We start from the raw sequence: 17,910 nt of genomic DNA, 5'->3' as shown, positions 1-17,910 counted from the left end.
TTTGTTAGTCTCTGTAGGAGAGGCAGACAGACAGACAGATAGGACAAGACAGACAGACAGACAGACAGACAGACAGACAGACAGACAGACAGACAGACAGACAGACAGACAGACAGACAGACAGACAGACAGACAGACAGACAGACAGACAGACAGACAGACAGACAGACAGACAGACAGACAGACAGACAGACAGACAGACAGACAGACAGACAGACAGACCGACAGACAGACAGACAGACAGACAGACAGACGTCATTGTGTCTTGTGACTGAAACAGAAACATGACGTATGTTCCAGAAATCGAGTGAATGAACAGGTTAAGTTAATTATATTATATTAGAGGTGAGAGAGTATGACAGAACTAGGGCGACATTAATGTCGGATATATTCACAGCAGACGCTTATTGGTCCTGACCTTTTAAAAACACAAACAGCCTTTTGTTCACCGAGGAGGACTTCCTGGTTGGGGGTCGTTCGTCAACTTAACGTGAAGAGCAGGAGAAGTAGAAGAAGGAGGAGAGAAGAAGAAGAGCAGCAGGAGCCCGTTTGAAGGAATGGAGTCCCTTCCTTCCTTCCTCCCTCACTCCCGCATGCAGACGTTGCAGCGCCCCACGTTCTGCCGTTGCTCCTTGTCGCCCTTCAGCGTGGCCGGAGACGAAGCCGAAGCGCTGAGCCAGTAACTGTAGACGTTGCTGAAGTAGTGGCAGGTCCCTCGAGGCCCCTGGCACTCCACGAATGGCTGAACTCGAAAGTCCTGAAGGCAACTCCCCGATGACGTCAGAGACTGGCCTCCCCCCTCGTCCCCTGAACCTGTGTGCTGAAACAAAAAATCATACCCGTTTGAAGTGAGTGGTGCAACTCCGTGTTGGGGGGTCCACCAGGGGATTCTCCCAACACCACCCACATTGTCTCAATAAGGATAGACAACATGCAGCTTTCAGATGCTGGGTTGTCCACAACTTTCCTGATGTTGAGGGACTGTCTGAGGCCTACATCATTGTAAATGTTCTCGGTAAGACACACACACACACACACACACACACACACACACACACACACACACACACACACACACACACACACACACACAAGTTTGCATTTTCAATTGAGTGCTATAGCGCCACCCTTTGGCCAATGGTTGTGGGCTTTGCATCCTCACCGTTTGGCATGGCCCTCTACCATATCTCCAAATTTCGCGAAAACTGACTGCACAGTTAAGCCATGACTGCTATTTTTGGCGGAAGGAGAAGGAGAAGAAAACTAGAAAAAGTGCCCTTCTGGGCACAGGTCTCCACCAGGAGGATAGGAGTGTGTGTGATGTTTGGCAAAATGTTTAGGAGTAATATAAACATGTTTTTTTGTTTGTTTCTTGCAACAATTTTCTTCATTTTGTTGAGGAAATGCAGAGCCAGATCACTCATAGCATCTCTGAGGATAGAATTCTGGATGAGCAGGACATGTGCAGCATTTTGTACAAAACTGCCTACTCCTGAAAACTTTGGAAGGCAATCTTAGCTAATCAGTGTAGAATCTGAGAAATCCAACAGGCTCGTCTTGATCACATGACTACAGAGATCATGTGTACCGATTTGCGTGAGATTTGGATGGAATCTGTGCGACTAACATAAACAATGTGTTTTGCAGAAATCGGCCTCATGGTGGCGCTATAACCGGCAGATGTGGAGGGATGCAGGGAAAATGTTTTTCCATGGCCTCTAGGGAGTGCACATAAGTTGTCGATGCAGTTATAGGTAAAAACAGGAATTGGCCTGTTATAGCGCCACCGTGAGGCTGATAAAATAGAAAAGCTGAAAACAATAGTGGCATGTCGTCCTCGGCCTAGTGGAAATGTGCGTGTATAATTTCATGGAAATTGGACACTGTGTTTGTGATTTGTGGAAAGCCAATCTTAGCCAATCAGGATGGAAGATGGGAAATTGTGCAGATCTGTGTTGATCACATGACTATGGAGATAGTGTATACCGAATTGTGTGATGTATGGATACAATGTGTACGAGTTATCTACTGAAATGTGTTTTGCCTAAATCGGCCTCATGGTGGCGCTATAACAGGCCGTTGAGGAATATTTGGGGCAGAGGTTTGTCGTTGGCATCCAGGGAGTGTGTGTGCAAAATTTGGCATGGATCGGGCCAACGGTGCCGGAGATTAGCTGATAACGGACGGACGGAAGGACGGACGGAAGGAAGGACACACACACACACACACACACACACACACGGACGGAGTGCAAAACATACTCTCTCCCCATGCCTTCGGCCTGGTGGAGACAAAAAACAGCAAAAACAATAAAGGACCAAGTCCTTTCAGGACTTAAAAGGTCTTTAAATAAATACTTTTTGAAATGTCTATGAGGAAAATGAACAGGGAATCATTTCCTGGGCCCTGGTAGGGGGTGGGACTGCAACGCTCTATAGTGGACACGAGATCAAGTATAAGTCATTTTACAATGGGTTGCATGCTGAAAATAGCCGATCTACAAGCTCACAACAAGTTGTGAGCTTGTAGATCGGCTACACCCAGCCATTACGACAGCATCAATGCCCGCCAAAATGCATTTTTGCCGACTAAATCAACTGTAGATTTAGTCGACTAAAATCTTAGGATATTTGTGACCACACGCGATATAGAGACTGCCATCGCGGGGGTGGCAACTGTCGAGGACAGCTGAAAAACTATTTTCTTTGTCCTTTTTTATTTTTCTGTCTAAAATAATCTGAAGCTATATTATTATTCATGTCATGTTAGAGCAGGTCTGAAATAAATGTCAGAGCTGATATCGACATATAAATATGAAATAAATGCTTAAACATGTCACTAATGTTATAACCATTGGGTTAACCAATGCTAACTAGACATACGGCTTTTCCTGCTAAAGTATGCAAATTCCGCTAAAATCCGCCTTTTTGTACACAATCGTTTTGGAAGATAATACTAGTCTTTTACGAACTGGCTAACAGAAATAGCACAGAAAGAAGTATTAACAACGATATTTTGTAAAAAGTGTGTTTATTTTGGTCCGCCTAAAGCTAATTCATGCTAATGTTCCAGCTGGGGGCACTGCTGACCACAACAATGGAAAATGCGGAAATGGCTTCCTATTTCCAATAGTAGAAGAAGAAGACTCGAATGAATGTATTGTAAACATTGTAACATTATGTCACCATAACGTGGTTATTATTAGTTGCTTTGGAATGTACCTACCATGAAAATTAAGGTCATAATAACGCAGATCGCATCGATATGTAATATAGCGCGATAATGTACTTGTTTTAGCTACACGATTGATATCAATATATTAGCTAAATGTAGCTAACGGCTATCATTGCAGGGTTGCCAGTTTCTGCGAGAGAAATAAGCAACCCGGTATATGAAAACAAGCCCAAAATAAGCGAAAATAGCAGATCTACATGCATACAAACAACACAAATCTTGTGTCTGGCATAAATTATTTACAGATGGGGGTCTGCAGACAAATAATAATAATAACAGGCTAATGAAACATTAAGAGAAGAGCCAAGAGGGCACAATTTGTGCTGGGAGGGTTTGAGAGCAAACTGTCCTGTTGTCTGTTGGTTACTGTTTATTTAATTATGTGTCCATAATCAACTACACTTTAAAAACAAGCCCAAATAATCAACTACACTTTATTTTTGTTAAATATATTTTTATTAACAGGTTATAAATTATTATAAAATTGGTACAGTAGGCCTATGCATTATTTTTCTTTAGAAACAAGGCCAACTAATTATAATAAGCAGACATGGCAACACTGCTGGTTGACTAATGGAGGAATGAAGGGAAAACAGCGCCCCCTAAAGTCACAGATCACTGAACTAAAGCTTAGAAGTCCATTTTCTCTGCTTGGTCTTTTTTCCACTACTCCTGCAAGACATTTTTCTATAAGCCATATCTCCAAAACTGGTGGGTCAAACTGAACAACCAATATGTCAATTTGAAGCTATGATTCCCTGCTTTCATATGACATGAAAAAACGAAAATTCAAAAAAAATCCAATGGCAGTCCTTCGATCAAATCTAGTCACATTTAGTCGACTGAAACTAGACTAACACTAAAACCTTCCTGGTGACTAAAATGTGACTAAAACTAAATGAAAACTCTTCAAGAGACTATGAAACTAAAATAGAAATTTGCTGCCAAAAACAACACTGTACTAGTAGTAGTAGTAATAGTAATTGTTACTCACCATCAGAAAGGAGTATCCAATCCACATACTTCTCCAGGCGGGGGGGCAAGAGGGCGTGGCGGACTCTTGGCTGTGGAGAGCAATGGCGGGGGCGGGGCTGTCGCACACCACACAGCGGCTGATGTGCTTCCTGATGACAGCGCCGCTCAGCGGCATGCTGGGTATCGGCGCCGTCGTGGACAGCCAATAGGATTTGTCGTTCCGGCTGGCGTAGCGGCACGCCGCCATGTTGCAGTAGGAGAAGGGCATGGTGGAGAAGAGGCGAATGCACGAGCCCGCTTGACCTGAAAACCACACGCAGTGATGGCACGATTATTATAGCGCATGTTATTGTATGTATTACAGGAGAACACAACAGATGCACCTGGTGTGCGTGCGTGCGTGCGTGCGTGCGTGCGTGCGTGCGTGCGTGCGTGCGTGCGTGCACCATTTATGTGTGTGTGTGTGCGTCAGTGTTGATTTCATCGACTACAACTGTCGAGTTTATTCCGTGAGTGGGATCATTATAATATTAAGTGCCGGCCCAGCTTATATTTGTAACTTCATGTTGTGTCATTTATGTATAGAGTGTTGGTGCTATTATGAAGTTCACTGCCTATACAGTAAATACTCTGTGTTATATAAGAACAGAGATCCTCTTATCAACCAATTGCAGTTATCTCAGGGATGTAGATATTAATACAGCTAATTGGGGGGTAAATGTGTTACCAATGTGTTACTAATACTATATACCAGGAATGCGAGTTCATACTAGGACAGGACATGGTATGGGGATAGGAAGTGTCGGGTGACAGAGGAAGGGGCGAGCTATACCAGGGGGCACGATGTGTTCGTTCATTCATACAGAAACAATGTAGCAAACGGGATGACGCGTTTAAGTAAGTCCTTTTAATGTGTTATATGTTCGTTAAATGCTCTAAATTCAGTCATAAATGATGCATCTATGCAGTCGCTATATCTGTGAATTAATAGTATGTATCTTGTGTTTCTCTTTGTGTTTGCAGTTATTACCTAAACGCCACAGTCTCAGGTTCCTTTGTTGTAATGATCATCAATGCTATTGTACTATCTAACACGGGCCAGACAAGGCAAATAAGGCTTTATACTGTACACAAGTGTAGTAGAAGTATGTTTGTACGTGTGTGAGTGTGTTATGAGATAATAGTAATAAAATGGCCAAAATCAAGTGATTGTTTACGGGCATTATTGCAACGTCGAGGCTATGTGTGTTTGAGTAATATAAATGTTACCTTGGTGTGTGTTAAATCACAGTTACCAGACCTGTTTGTTATAACCCCTTTGCGGAGGGTCTGAATCAGTAATTAAGCAAAGCTATGAAACAGCAAAGTTTAGTTATATCCGTACAGTAATAATTAAATGTGGTGTAATTCACCATAGTAATAATTAACCGTGTGTAATCACCGGTGAGTAATAATTAATTGCGGTGTAATTCACCAGAGCAATAATTAATTGCGGTGTAACCCACCGGAGTAATAATTCATTTCGGTGTAATCCGCCGACGTATTACTGAAGCAACGGTACTTAATTCACCGTAGCTAAATAAATACGGGCATTCTGTGTGATCCGCAAATGCTAATGAAAGCCATTGGCCCGTGTTAGCTTAGCTGTTAGCTTAGCTACTACGTGAGCAATGGTGGTTGTCTGCTGTTAGCGTGACGCTAGCTGAGAAGCAAGACAACGAGGGACGGCCATCCAGCGTTTGCGGAGCATCGCTGACCCGTCATCGATCGCCGTGTCCAAGGACCAGCGACCGAAACCCGTAGGCTGCCGGAGTAGCTGATATCTGCGGGAATCACCCGTGCCGTATTGAGGTGACCTGAGTTGACTCGGGAAAGGATGCAAGTAGCGTGATCCTGCTGCTAAGGAGGTTGTGCCCTGGGTGCTAGGAAGCATCCGGTTTTGCCGACCTAAATAAAGAGTTTCAGTGCCCACATGAGTGCTTGTGCATTGGGGGGAATATCGCTGGAATTGTGTGTTGCAGAAAGGAACTGTGCATTGACTTTGGGGGGTATACCAGACCAAGCTAAATTGTAAACAAGCAAGGAGCTAGCCACCTTCCCATTGACATTGCATTGTGCCTAGCAACCAACTAGCATTAGGCTAACGGTGGCTAACTGGCTGACTGACGCTAATGCTAAGCTAAAGGAGGGCTGACTGACGCTAATGCTAAGCTAAAGGAGGAACTGGCTGACTGACGCTAATGCTAAGCTAAAGGAGGGTAACTCCAGTTGGATGTTGTTGGGGCTAGCCTAGCCAATGCTAACGCTAATAGCATAGGAATTGGGGCTACCACATTGTGTATGTTTCACAGCACGACTGGCCGCCAGGGAGGAACGCCGAACCGGCCATCTAAAAAGAGAGACAAGGTTGGTGGGGGGGGGGCGAGCGAGTAGCCTCGTGTAACCATGGCAGCCTTAGATGCGTTAAAGAAAGCGCGCTCGGCGAGCCAAGGCGCGTTAACAAGGTTAACGACCAAAGCCAAAAGTACGGCTGCCCATAAGTCCGAAAGTGAACTTAAGGCTTTACTGAAAGACATGGATATAGGTTTTGATGAGCTTCTAACTTGTAGCACGGATTATACAAGTGCAATGGTAGAGGCTGATGAAAACGCTATGGACATAAAAGTTGTTAGTACGAGACTCGATGCCGCAAAGATATCCTATCTTTTGGCTCGGACAGAATTGCAGGAAAACTTATGGAAGCGGTTCATAGAAGAGTCTGTGCAGCGCACCCTCAAGTGGGCGGCAGAGGCAGCAGACAGAGCGCGTCCTGACCGTTACGAAGAACAGGATATTAACCTAAGTCTTATTTACGGGCTAGAGAGTGTAATTGAGCGATCATTAACAGACATGCAGACGTTATTAAACTCATGGGAAGGTTGCATTTCTGACGGGAATTTGGCCAAGGTATTAGCTGAGGTGTATGCTTTGAAAGCACGTAAGAGTGCCAACCTCCAGGATTTAAAGCACAAAGGCGAAATAGTAATAGAAATGAAAGAGGAAATTAAACAAGAAAGTGTACCTCTCGCCGTTGACAATGGAGGAAAGAAGTCAGCCGGTAGCAAGCTGGCTGCTCAGCCTATGAAATTACCCCAATTCAGTGGGGAACGCATGTCATACTTCAGATGGAAGAAACAGTGGCATAGGATTTATGCACTCTTTGACAATCCTGGGTGGGGTGATGACATGCGTTACCAGCTACTGATTGATTCTATTGATAAAAGGATAAATGATGAATTAAGGCTTGATTATTGCCAGACTTCAGATGAGGTCTACCAAAAATTAGAACTCCACTATGGAAACGTAGGACAGATTGTCAAGGAGATTATAATGAAGTTGGAAAGTGTGCCCGCTGTAAGCAGTGGCCAGCCAAAGGAGACGTTAAATCTTGTTAGATTAATAGAGCAATCGGTTCTAGATCTATCGGATCTTAATGCTGGCGACGTCATTCAAAATCAGCTCGTCATTCACAATTTAGAGGCTAAATTGCCGCCAGAAATGCAAGAACGGTGGCTTGTGATGCGTTGTAATCCAAATAATAATATTGATAGCCAAAACAGGTTCCCGCATTTCATTGCCTTCTTACGCGAGCATACAAAAGTGCTCGTTGAACAAGAACAATTAAATGCAAAGGGCATAGGGACCAAACGAAGTGATCCGAGCCCACGTAGCCGTAATAATGACCGACAGAATGATAAGCCGGGGAACGGGGCGCGCGAGAAGCGTGCTTCGACAAGGGCTACGTTTAGCGGCGAGGAGGCGCGGGGTTCGTGCGTAATCTGCGGAGAGAGCGATCACTCAGGGGCATTGTTCCGTTGTAAAATGTTCATGAAAGCCAACGTTGAAGGCCGGCGTGCGTATGCGAAGAAACATAAAGCATGCTTTAAGTGTTTATATCTACATGACGGCCAATGCAGAGTGCGCAATGACAATTTCCTGTGTAGGTTAAGTGAGTGCAAAAGGGACGGCTCGTCGCCTCCTCATAATTTCAAGTTGTGCCCCAAGGCGCGTCCACGTAATGGGGATAGTAGCACTAGTAATAATAATAGTGACAGCGCGAGAGGGGGGGCTAGTAGCGTGGGGAGGGACTCACGTGGGCCTACACATGAAATTGAACTTAAGCTTGCTGAGGCCGAGTTGACGCCAAAGCAACTAGCTATAGTACGCAAAGCTTACACGAACAATACAGCCACGACAGGCTGCACTGAGGGCGGAGAGATGCCTGCTCTGATGATGACGCTGGAAGTAACCACGAAAAGTGGTGATTGGGTGGGGGCTTTGATTGACCTCGCCTCTGATACGAATTATATCACCCACAAAGCTGCAGACAGGCTCGGGCTGAAAGGAAGACCTGTCACTCTGAGCGTGCAGGGCGTTGGGGGGATGAAAAAGACATTCAAGACGAAAAAATACTCCATTAAGTTGAAGACAATGGGGGAGAAGGGCTCTTCTCCACTGGACCATGACATGACTTGTTATGGTCTGAATGAGATTGCAAAGATCAATTGTCCAGTTAATCCTAGGCGCATTGCAGATCTTTTCCCGGGCACCGATCCGGAGGAGTTGCGACGTCCACTGGAGGTGGAAATACTTATCAGTGCGCGTGAGGGTCGTTTAGCCCCACAGCGGTTGGCTAGATGTGGAGATTTGGTACTTTGGTCGGGGATTTTGGGTAAGACGGTTAGCGGATGTCATCCGTCTCTATTCGACGCCAGTGAAATGGTCACAGGACAGTGGGCGTCAACCCATTTTGCTCTTTCAATGAGAGGTGGAGCCGTTGAAATTAAGGCTGCTACGTGCCATACTGACACCAGCGCGGCACTGTCTTGGTGGCGTTGGGACAGTATTGGGGCGGCATGCGATCCCCTGTGTGGGGGTTGTCGTTGTGGAAAATGCGCCCCTGGTGGCAAAGAGATGTCTCTCGCTGACGAGAGAGAAATGGAGATTGTCAAGAGGGGCCTGACTTTTAAGACAAGCGACTCTCACAGCGATGAGTCGCATTGGGACGCGAGCTATCCTTGGAAAGAGGACCCGTCTACTTTACCAAATAATAGGGCGGCGGTTGAGGCCACGTTCTTAAAGTCTGAGAAACGTCTCAGGCGAGATCCCGTGTGGTACCAGGCCTATGCTAGCCAGGTGCATGAGATGCTCAAAAGAGGTGCTGCTGTCAAGCTGTCTAAAGCTGCCATGGACATGTGGGGCGGGGCTGTTTGGTGGATCAACCATCTTATGGCACCAAACCCACACTCAGTTTCCACGCCAGTTAGGATAGTCTGGGACAGTAGTCAAGAATTCCGGGGCGTGAGTTTGAACAGTATCCTGCTAAAGGGGCCCGATGTTTTAAACCCGATCCGAGCAGTGTTGCTGCGTTTCAGAGAGGGGGAATACGCCGCCATTGGCGACGTAAGCAAAATGTACCACTCCGTTTGGCTAGAAGAGCGGGAGGTACATTTGCACCGGTTCCTATGGAGGGACTCAGTTGACAGCAAGATTGAAGACTATGCAGTTGTACGGGTCAATATGGGAGACCGTCCAGCGGGTAGCATAGCTCAAATAGCGATGCGCGAGACAGCGTATCTACCTCAGTTCACCCACATGGTTGACGAGAGGGACGTAATCGTGGAGAACGCTTACGTAGATGACATTTTTCTATCTCACAACTGCCCCCAGAGGCTGGAGGAGGTACTGGCGGGGGTTAAAACCATTCTGGCTACCGGGGGGTTTCACCTAAAGCCCTGGGTACGGTCAGGCCAAAGTGGGAGGGAAGGAGATGGAGAAATGAAACCAGAGACTATGTTGTTTCCGAATCAGATGAGGGAAGAAGACAATAAGGCTCTGGGGGTTGGTTACCATGTGAAGGAGGACAGCCTCTTCATCATGGTTGCCATAAACTTTTCCGCCAGGAAAAAGAAAGTGCGGAGCGAGGAAAACCTTGCTCTGAAGGAGGTGGCGGAGAAGACGCCAGATCCTCTGACTCGGCGTATGTTGCTGAGTCAAGTAGCGGGGCTGTATGATCCCATTGGCCTTGTGACGCCTCTGAAACAGAAGGGCGTTATTCTAGTCAGGAGGGCGTTCCAAGAGGCGGGGTCATTGACCAAAGACACTTGGGATCAACCGTTGTCTAGCGATCTCCGCGTGAGAGCGGTTGAACTTTTTGAGGAATACGCAAAGCTGAGTGCGATCACGTTCCCCAGGTGTATCACTCCGCCCGGATGGGTGGGGAAACCCTGGGGCATCACCTTCTCCGACGGGAGCTCAGAGTCCTACGGAGCGGTGCTCTACCTGCGGTGGGAAACTGCTAGCGGGGTGGAGACTCGTCTGGTGGAGTCAAAAGCCAAGTTGGCTCCTCTAGACCAAAAGGGTGATGCAGTGAAAGCTGAAATCTGCGGTGCTGTCTTTGCCGCACGACTGAAAGGGTACGTGCTGAAGCATAGCAGGCTGACAATCGAGAAGTGGTATCACTTTGTCGACAGCCAGACAGTGCTGGGTGCCATTCAAAGGGACAGTTATGGGTTCCAAACGTTCTTCGCCAATAGGGTTGGGGAAATCCAGAAGGCGGGGCCTGTGACTGACTGGTGGTGGGTTCCCGGGGTGGAAAATGTAGCTGATCTAGTCACGAGGGGGGGTTCTCCTGAGCAATTAGACAGTGATTCCCTGTGGCAAAAGGGACCAGAGTTCCTAGCCAGACCAGTCGACCAATGGCCTATGAAGTCTGCTGCTGAGGTGGCGGCCTCATCGCGGGAAATCGTGAGTACATTGCAGAGAAAAGTGTTCAAAATGAAGGCATTCTCTGCTGCTGTTACTAGATCCCAAACTAAGAACCAGGGGTCCGCGCCACTGCCAGACAGTGGCGGGTCCTCACCAGTCAGTGGCAGATCTTCACCAGACAATGGGGGGTCTCCAGCGGTCAGCAGGGGTCCTTCACCAGTCAGTGATGGGGGTTCTGTGGCAGCATCTAATGACGAAACTGAACAGCTGTGGGGGTCAGGCCTTGTGAACCAAATGGACTTGGCTAGATGCAGCACACTGTCAAAACTCTGCGGGGCAGTTGGCTACGTCCGCAGAGTGTTGCACGGCCACGGAGGCTTATTCAAGTCCGGCAGTCGTGTACAGTGGGGGGCGGTGCTCTCTGTCGGAGAGCGGGACACAGCATTTAAGGAGCTGTGCCTAGCCGCCCAAGAGGGAATTTCTTTCCCGACAACGACACTAAACCGTCTTGTAGTTAGTAAGAACGACAAGACAGGTCTCTTGCTATGCCGAGGCCGGGTTCAGACCGTTGACCAAGAAAGCCAGGGCGTGCCCATCATTCCTTACGAGGCACGACTCAGCACACTACTGTGTGAGGAGGCCCATCGTGCAAACCACGAGGGCGTGGCTGGGACACTCCTGCGAGTCAGGAAGAAAGCCTGGGTGGTTCAGGGGCCAAGGGTCGCACGTAAGGTGATCGACTCTTGCCTGTTTTGTCGCAAACGGGGGGCTAAGCTATCCAGTCAAGTGATGGCTAATCTTCCTACAGTGCGCACAAGTCCAGCAGCTCCGTTCGAGTACACAACGCTGGATTTGTTCGGTCCTTACACTGTCAGGGGCACTGTGAAGCGACGCATTAAGAGAAAAGTCTGGGGCGTGGTCTTCAGTTGCATGGCCTCACGGGCTGTCCATGCAGACCTAGTTGAGGACTTGTCTACAGAAGGCTTTCTGCAGACCTACCAGAGATTCACTGCTCTGAGAGGCCATCCAAAAAAGTTGTGGTCTGATCAGGGTACGAACTTTGTTGGCGCGAGACCAGCATTGGAGGATCTATACAAGTTCCTAGGGGACATTGACAAGGAGCAGATCCAGCAAAGAGCAGCAGTTGCAGGGACCGACTGGGCATGGGAGTTTAGCCCAGCGGACTCACCGCATCGGAACGGGGCGGCCGAAGCTGCCGTCCATGTTCTGAAAAGGGCGTTGAGCAGCGTCGGCGACACCGATGATCTGTCGGCGTTGGAGTTCCAGACTCTACTCTACCTTGCTGCTAACCTGGCCAACGAAAGACCCATCGGAGCCAGAACTCAAGTCGACGAGGATTCCGTGGACATCATCACTCCCAACTCTCTGCTGTTGGGGCGGGCAGGGCCCAGGGGAGACATCCTGGGCTTTGACTTCCCTAGCTACCCGTACAGTCGTCTTCGGGCGGTCCAGCGCGAGGTGGACAAGTTCTGGAAGCGGTGGAGCCAGCTGGCGGGCCCTCATCTCTTCATCCGAGAGAAATGGCACGTTCCAGCACGGAATGTGGCCGTCGGCGACCTGGTGTGGGTCGCGGACCAGAATGCTCTACGAGGTCGATTCCGGATGGGTCGTGTCGTGGAGGTGAATCCAGATAACCAGGGTGTCGTCAGGGACGTAAAGGTGCGGACATGTCCAAGTCTGCCCATCAGTTGGTCGCAGGTGGTGAAAGACGTGGTGGCATGGCCATCCGTCATCCTCCATCGTGATGTGCGGCGGCTGGTTGTCCTAATCCCGGTTGAAGATCAGTGAATTAGACTAGAAAGACCTCTTGAGAAATACCCTAACGAACTCTTCCATATGCATGCTGCGCGAGTAAGACTAGTCAGTTGGGTATTTACTTGAGGCAGCTGGGTGATGAGGCATACTTGTCACTCAGTAAGGAGCAAAGCGGTGGTGCCTACCTCCTACAGTCAGATTGAGATCAAAATTAATTCAGTGCATGAAAGTAAACTAGGTTTATTATTTCATAAGTTCAGCTGGTGAGTGCCATCCGGAGGCGTTCATCGATTAGAAGCATGATTGATATACTTATTTTTTATTTTTGTTTGAATGTTTTTGTTTGCAAATGATTGTGGGGAATCTATTTAGCCTACTGGGTTTATTTCAAACCGTAGCCTAAAAGTGGGAGGTGTCGAGTTTATTCCGTGAGTGGGATCATTATAATATTAAGTGCCGGCCCAGCTTATATTTGTAACTTCATGTTGTGTCATTTATGTATAGAGTGTTGGTGCTATTATGAAGTTCACTGCCTATACAGTAAATACTCTGTGTTATATAAGAACAGAGATCCTCTTATCAACCAATTGCAGTTATCTCAGGGATGTAGATATTAATACAGCTAATTGGGGGGTAAATGTGTTACCAATGTGTTACTAATACTATATACCAGGAATGCGAGTTCATACTAGGACAGGACATGGTATGGGGATAGGAAGTGTCGGGTGACAGAGGAAGGGGCGAGCTATACCAGGGGGCACGATGTGTTCGTTCATTCATACAGAAACAATGTAGCAAACGGGATGACGCGTTTAAGTAAGTCCTTTTAATGTGTTATATGTTCGTTAAATGCTCTAAATTCAGTCATAAATGATGCATCTATGCAGTCGCTATATCTGTGAATTAATAGTATGTATCTTGTGTTTCTCTTTGTGTTTGCAGTTATTACCTAAACGCCACAGTCTCAGGTTCCTTTGTTGTAATGATCATCAATGCTATTGTACTATCTAACACGGGCCAGACAAGGCAAATAAGGCTTTATACTGTACACAAGTGTAGTAGAAGTATGTTTGTACGTGTGTGAGTGTGTTATGAGATAATAGTAATAAAATGGCCAAAATCAAGTGATTGTTTACGGGCATTATTGCAACGTCGAGGCTATGTGTGTTTGAGTAATATAAATGTTACCTTGGTGTGTGTTAAATCACAGTTACCAGACCTGTTTGTTATAACCCCTTTGCGGAGGGTCTGAATCAGTAATTAAGCAAAGCTATGAAACAGCAAAGTTTAGTTATATCCGTACAACAACTATGACGAAAAATGTTCGTCGACTAAATATACTAAATATACTGACAATTTCGTCAACAAATAAAAACTAGACTAAAATGTTAGGAAGGGACTAGTGGACAAGAGATCCAGTATAAGTCATTTTACAATTAGTTGCATGCTGAAATTAGCCGATCTACAAGCTCACAACGTGTCGCAGAGACGCGTTGTGAGCTTGTAGATCGGCTATTTTCAGGAAATGTAAAATCAATCATTACGACGGCATCATGGCCCATCAAAATACATTTTGTTCGACTAAATCAACTGTAGATTTAGTCGACTAAAACTAGACTAACACTAATACATTCCGGGTGACTAAAATGTGACTAAAACTAAATGAAAAACTATTCAACAGACTATGACTAAAACTAAAATAGATTTTTTTCTGGCAAAAACAACACAACGTGTGTGTGTGTGTGCGCACCTAAGTCTTGTGTGTATGCTTTCTCCTGTCCCTCCAGGTAGAGCAGACTGAATCCCTCCCACAGCAGCGTCATGTCTCCTGGACATGTGGGGACACTCTCTGATTGGCTGTGCATCACCAACAGGAAGCCAGCGCTGCTGGCTACGGTCGGCCCGGGACTGCCGGCATCGCCCGTCAGACCAGGGTCACCTGGAAGGAAGGAAGGAACCCCCAAAAAGTGTCATGATACGTCTGTTGTATACTTTTATTATGTAGTGATGTCCTAGTGTTTCCTGTTTTCCCTATAGTTACCGTTTCCTGTGTTGTCTCACCTGCCTGTGATTACTAGTTTTCTCCACCTGTGTCCTGTTAGTCTCCCAGCCTATCCCAGTGTTGATTGTTAGTCCTGTTCACCTGTGTATTGTGATTCCCTGTGTCTACTTAAACCCTCATTTCCTTGTGTTCCCTTGTGTTGTTTATGGTGTTATGTTCCAGTGTGTTTCCTGATAATAAATCGGTGTTAATTTGGGTGCATGTGTTTGGTCCGAAATACCATTGGTCCGATAAACGACAACCCACCTCAAACCCTAACCGAACCATAACCGCAAGCACGGGAGCAGGCGCTAGTCCGAGGTGCGGACGCATGTCGAACCAATGCTCCGTCAGATCATAGTATGCCTCCGTCCGTCCGTGTGTCCGTGTGTCCGTCCGTGTGTCCGTCCGTCTGTGAACAGCTAATCTCTGGCACCGTTGGCTTGATCGCAGCCATACTCTGCACACACACTCCCTGGATGCCAGAGCTGAACCTCTGCTCCGAAGTTTTCACATTGGCCTGTTATAGCGCCACCAGGAGGTCGCTTTGTGCAAAACAAATGTTTACACCTACAGATTTTGTCCAAACATTACGCAAATTGGTACCCAGTCTCTCTAGAGCCATTCAACGAAACGGGTCTTTCAGATTTTTCAGACTCCATCCTGATTGGCTACGATTGGCTTCCAAAGTTCGCAGGAGTGCTCCGTTTCAAACAAAATGCTGCAAATCATGAACACATCGTGTGATTTCCGTGAAATTTTGCACGCACATTCCCACTAGGCCGAGGAAGAAATGCCACTTGAATATTTTCAACTCAGCCTCATGGTGGCGCTATAACTGGCCGATTTGTGTTTTTACCTATAACTGCACCGATCTGTGTAAAACCATTTACGCACACTCCCTAGAGGTCAAGGAAAAACCTTTGCCTGGAATTTTTCACATCTGCTCTTTATAGCGCCACCAGGAGACCGACATATGTAAAACACATTTTCTAATATTACTCCTTCAGATTTTATCCAAATTTAACGCAAATCGGTACACATGCTCTCCATAGTCATGTGATCATGTGATTTGTTTGATTTCTCATAATTATCCATCCTGATTGGCTACGATTGGCTTCTAAAGTTTTCAGGAGTAGCCCGTTTTGTACAAATCGCCACAACTCCTCAACGCAGCATCCGATTGCGGTGAAACTGTGCATGCCTATTCCCACTACTAGGCTGAGGAAGAAATGCCACTTGACAGTTTTCAAATCAGCCTCATGGTGGCGCTACAACAGGCCAAGTTGCGTCACACACACACACACACACACTCTCCTATCCTCCTGGTGGAGACCTGTGCCCAGAAGGGCACTTTTTCTAGTTTGACCTGCTCTGCTTCTGTTGTCTGTTAAGCATTTTGGGTCCTATACTTGTCTTAAGTCGCACCGTGACAAAAAGAGCAACACAAAACACGTTCACTCGCATTGAAATGAATGTACTAAGCCTTTGATCTTGGACAGTCCCTAATATTAGACAATGCGTCGCAACGCTGTAGATCAGCTATTTTCAAATGGCCAAAATGTATAGGGTTGAAGTGGTTAATGTATGTTTTCTAATCAAAATTAAAATCTCCAAAATAACTAGTAACTAAAGTTTTCAAATAATTGTAGTGAAGTAAAAGTACAAATTTTGTAAGTAAAAGTATTGGAAATTGTACTTAAGTACAGTACTTAAGTAAAAGTAATGAGTTACTTTCCACCACTGCAAAAGAGCAACACAAAACACGTTTACTCGCATGAAATGAATGTACTAAGCCTTTGATCTTGGACAGTCATTTTGATGGTCCCTGATATTACACGATCTCTGGCGCAAGGTCTAAAGCGAATGGCTAAATGTGGCTTGGTGGGGGTCATGTCCATGTCCATGTCGAGCTAGTTACAAGGTGCATAATCTGGGCGCAAAGGGGTCTCTGAATTACTAATTAGTCACGTGATATTTGTGCATAAACCAACAAGTGTCATCTCCCATTTGCACCAGAACCTCCTTGCGCAAACAATTGCACAACAATAATGTTATATAAATATTTAGTTTTCTCCACCTGTATCCTGTTAGTGTCCCTTAGCCCTTCCCTGATGAAGGCTTAACCGCCGAAACGTTGGATTAATTTTTTGTCTTACCTGCTGTCCTAATAAAATATTGGCTATTGGCGTGTGCGGTCACCCTCTTGTTTTTTCAAGATTTCGTCTACAGTCTCCCAGCCTATCCCAGTGTTGATTGTTAGTCCTGTTCACCTGTGTATTGTGACTCCCTGTGTCTACTTAAACCCTCATTTCCTTGTGTTCCCTGCTTGAATATAGATGTTGTGTATGGTGTTATGTTCCAGTCCTGTTCCAGAACCTCCTTGCGCAAACAATTGCACAACAATAATGTTATATAAATATTTATAACAGGGGAGGCTTACGGTACATCTAACCCAGTCACCACCAGAACAGATGATTGCAAAAAAAATACTCAAAAGTGGATAAAATGTACATATGCTTTATCATCTTTTCCCCCTCTTTCATCCCCAACCAAGCTGTACCCAATGAGATTTGATTAGGCTACGACCAGATGTGTCCATTGTGTTTACAAATGAAGAGTATAGGGAGGGTCTGGGCCGCGGCTGAGCGGTCCAGGCACCTATAGGCCGGTAATCCAGCCTGGATGGCGTGTCGCGGGTTCGAGTCCCGAGCCCGTCGGCCTTGCCGCATGCCTCCCAGTGGCCTATCCCACTTTGGGCGGGAACCCCTTTTTGTGTTTCAAGCATTATGTTACACTTTAGCTATTGAAAAATAGCAGATCTACAAGCTCGTAGCACGGCACCGGGTGCCGCGCTACGAGCTTGTAGGTCTGCTATTTTTGAAAAATCGTGAAAATGTGCGACAAATCTTTGAATATATATTCTTTCAGAGCGAGAATTTTAACTTAAATCTTTGCTTCTGGGGGGGGGGGGGGGGGGGTCCCTGGAACAACATGTTTTCAGATGGGGGTCCGTGGCCAAATACAGATAATTCTGGGGGTCCTTGACGTGAAAAAGGTTGAGCGCAACTGACATAGAAAGTTAGAAACATAGGTTTTTCAAAAAGCTGTTTGTAGAATCGAGCTCAGGTCTAAAT

The 17,910-nt window shown here is 46.3% G+C and overlaps 1 protein-coding gene across 1 annotated transcript in view; it reads right to left on the bottom strand.

Annotated features, from left to right (window-relative positions):
• Positions 1–234: 234 nt before the first annotated feature.
• The window catches only part of col4a4 (collagen, type IV, alpha 4), a gene marked incomplete at its 5' end in the record, with an annotated part of 78,834 nt that continues 61,158 nt past the window's right edge, over positions 235–17,910 (bottom strand). The window contains 3 exons of the mRNA XM_079514870.1: positions 235–820; positions 4,229–4,512; positions 14,483–14,671. Coding sequence (XP_079370996.1) covers positions 584–820; positions 4,229–4,512; positions 14,483–14,671 — 710 coding nt within the window. The 3' untranslated portion in view covers positions 235–583. The remainder of the gene's footprint in view (positions 821–4,228; positions 4,513–14,482; positions 14,672–17,910) is intronic.

This window comes from Electrona antarctica (assembly GCF_951216825.1).
Source record: "Electrona antarctica genome assembly, chromosome: 11".
NCBI lineage: Eukaryota > Metazoa > Chordata > Actinopteri > Myctophiformes > Myctophidae > Electrona > Electrona antarctica.
Note: the sequence above shows the minus strand (reverse complement) of the source record. Positions and strands in the feature narration are given on the sequence as shown.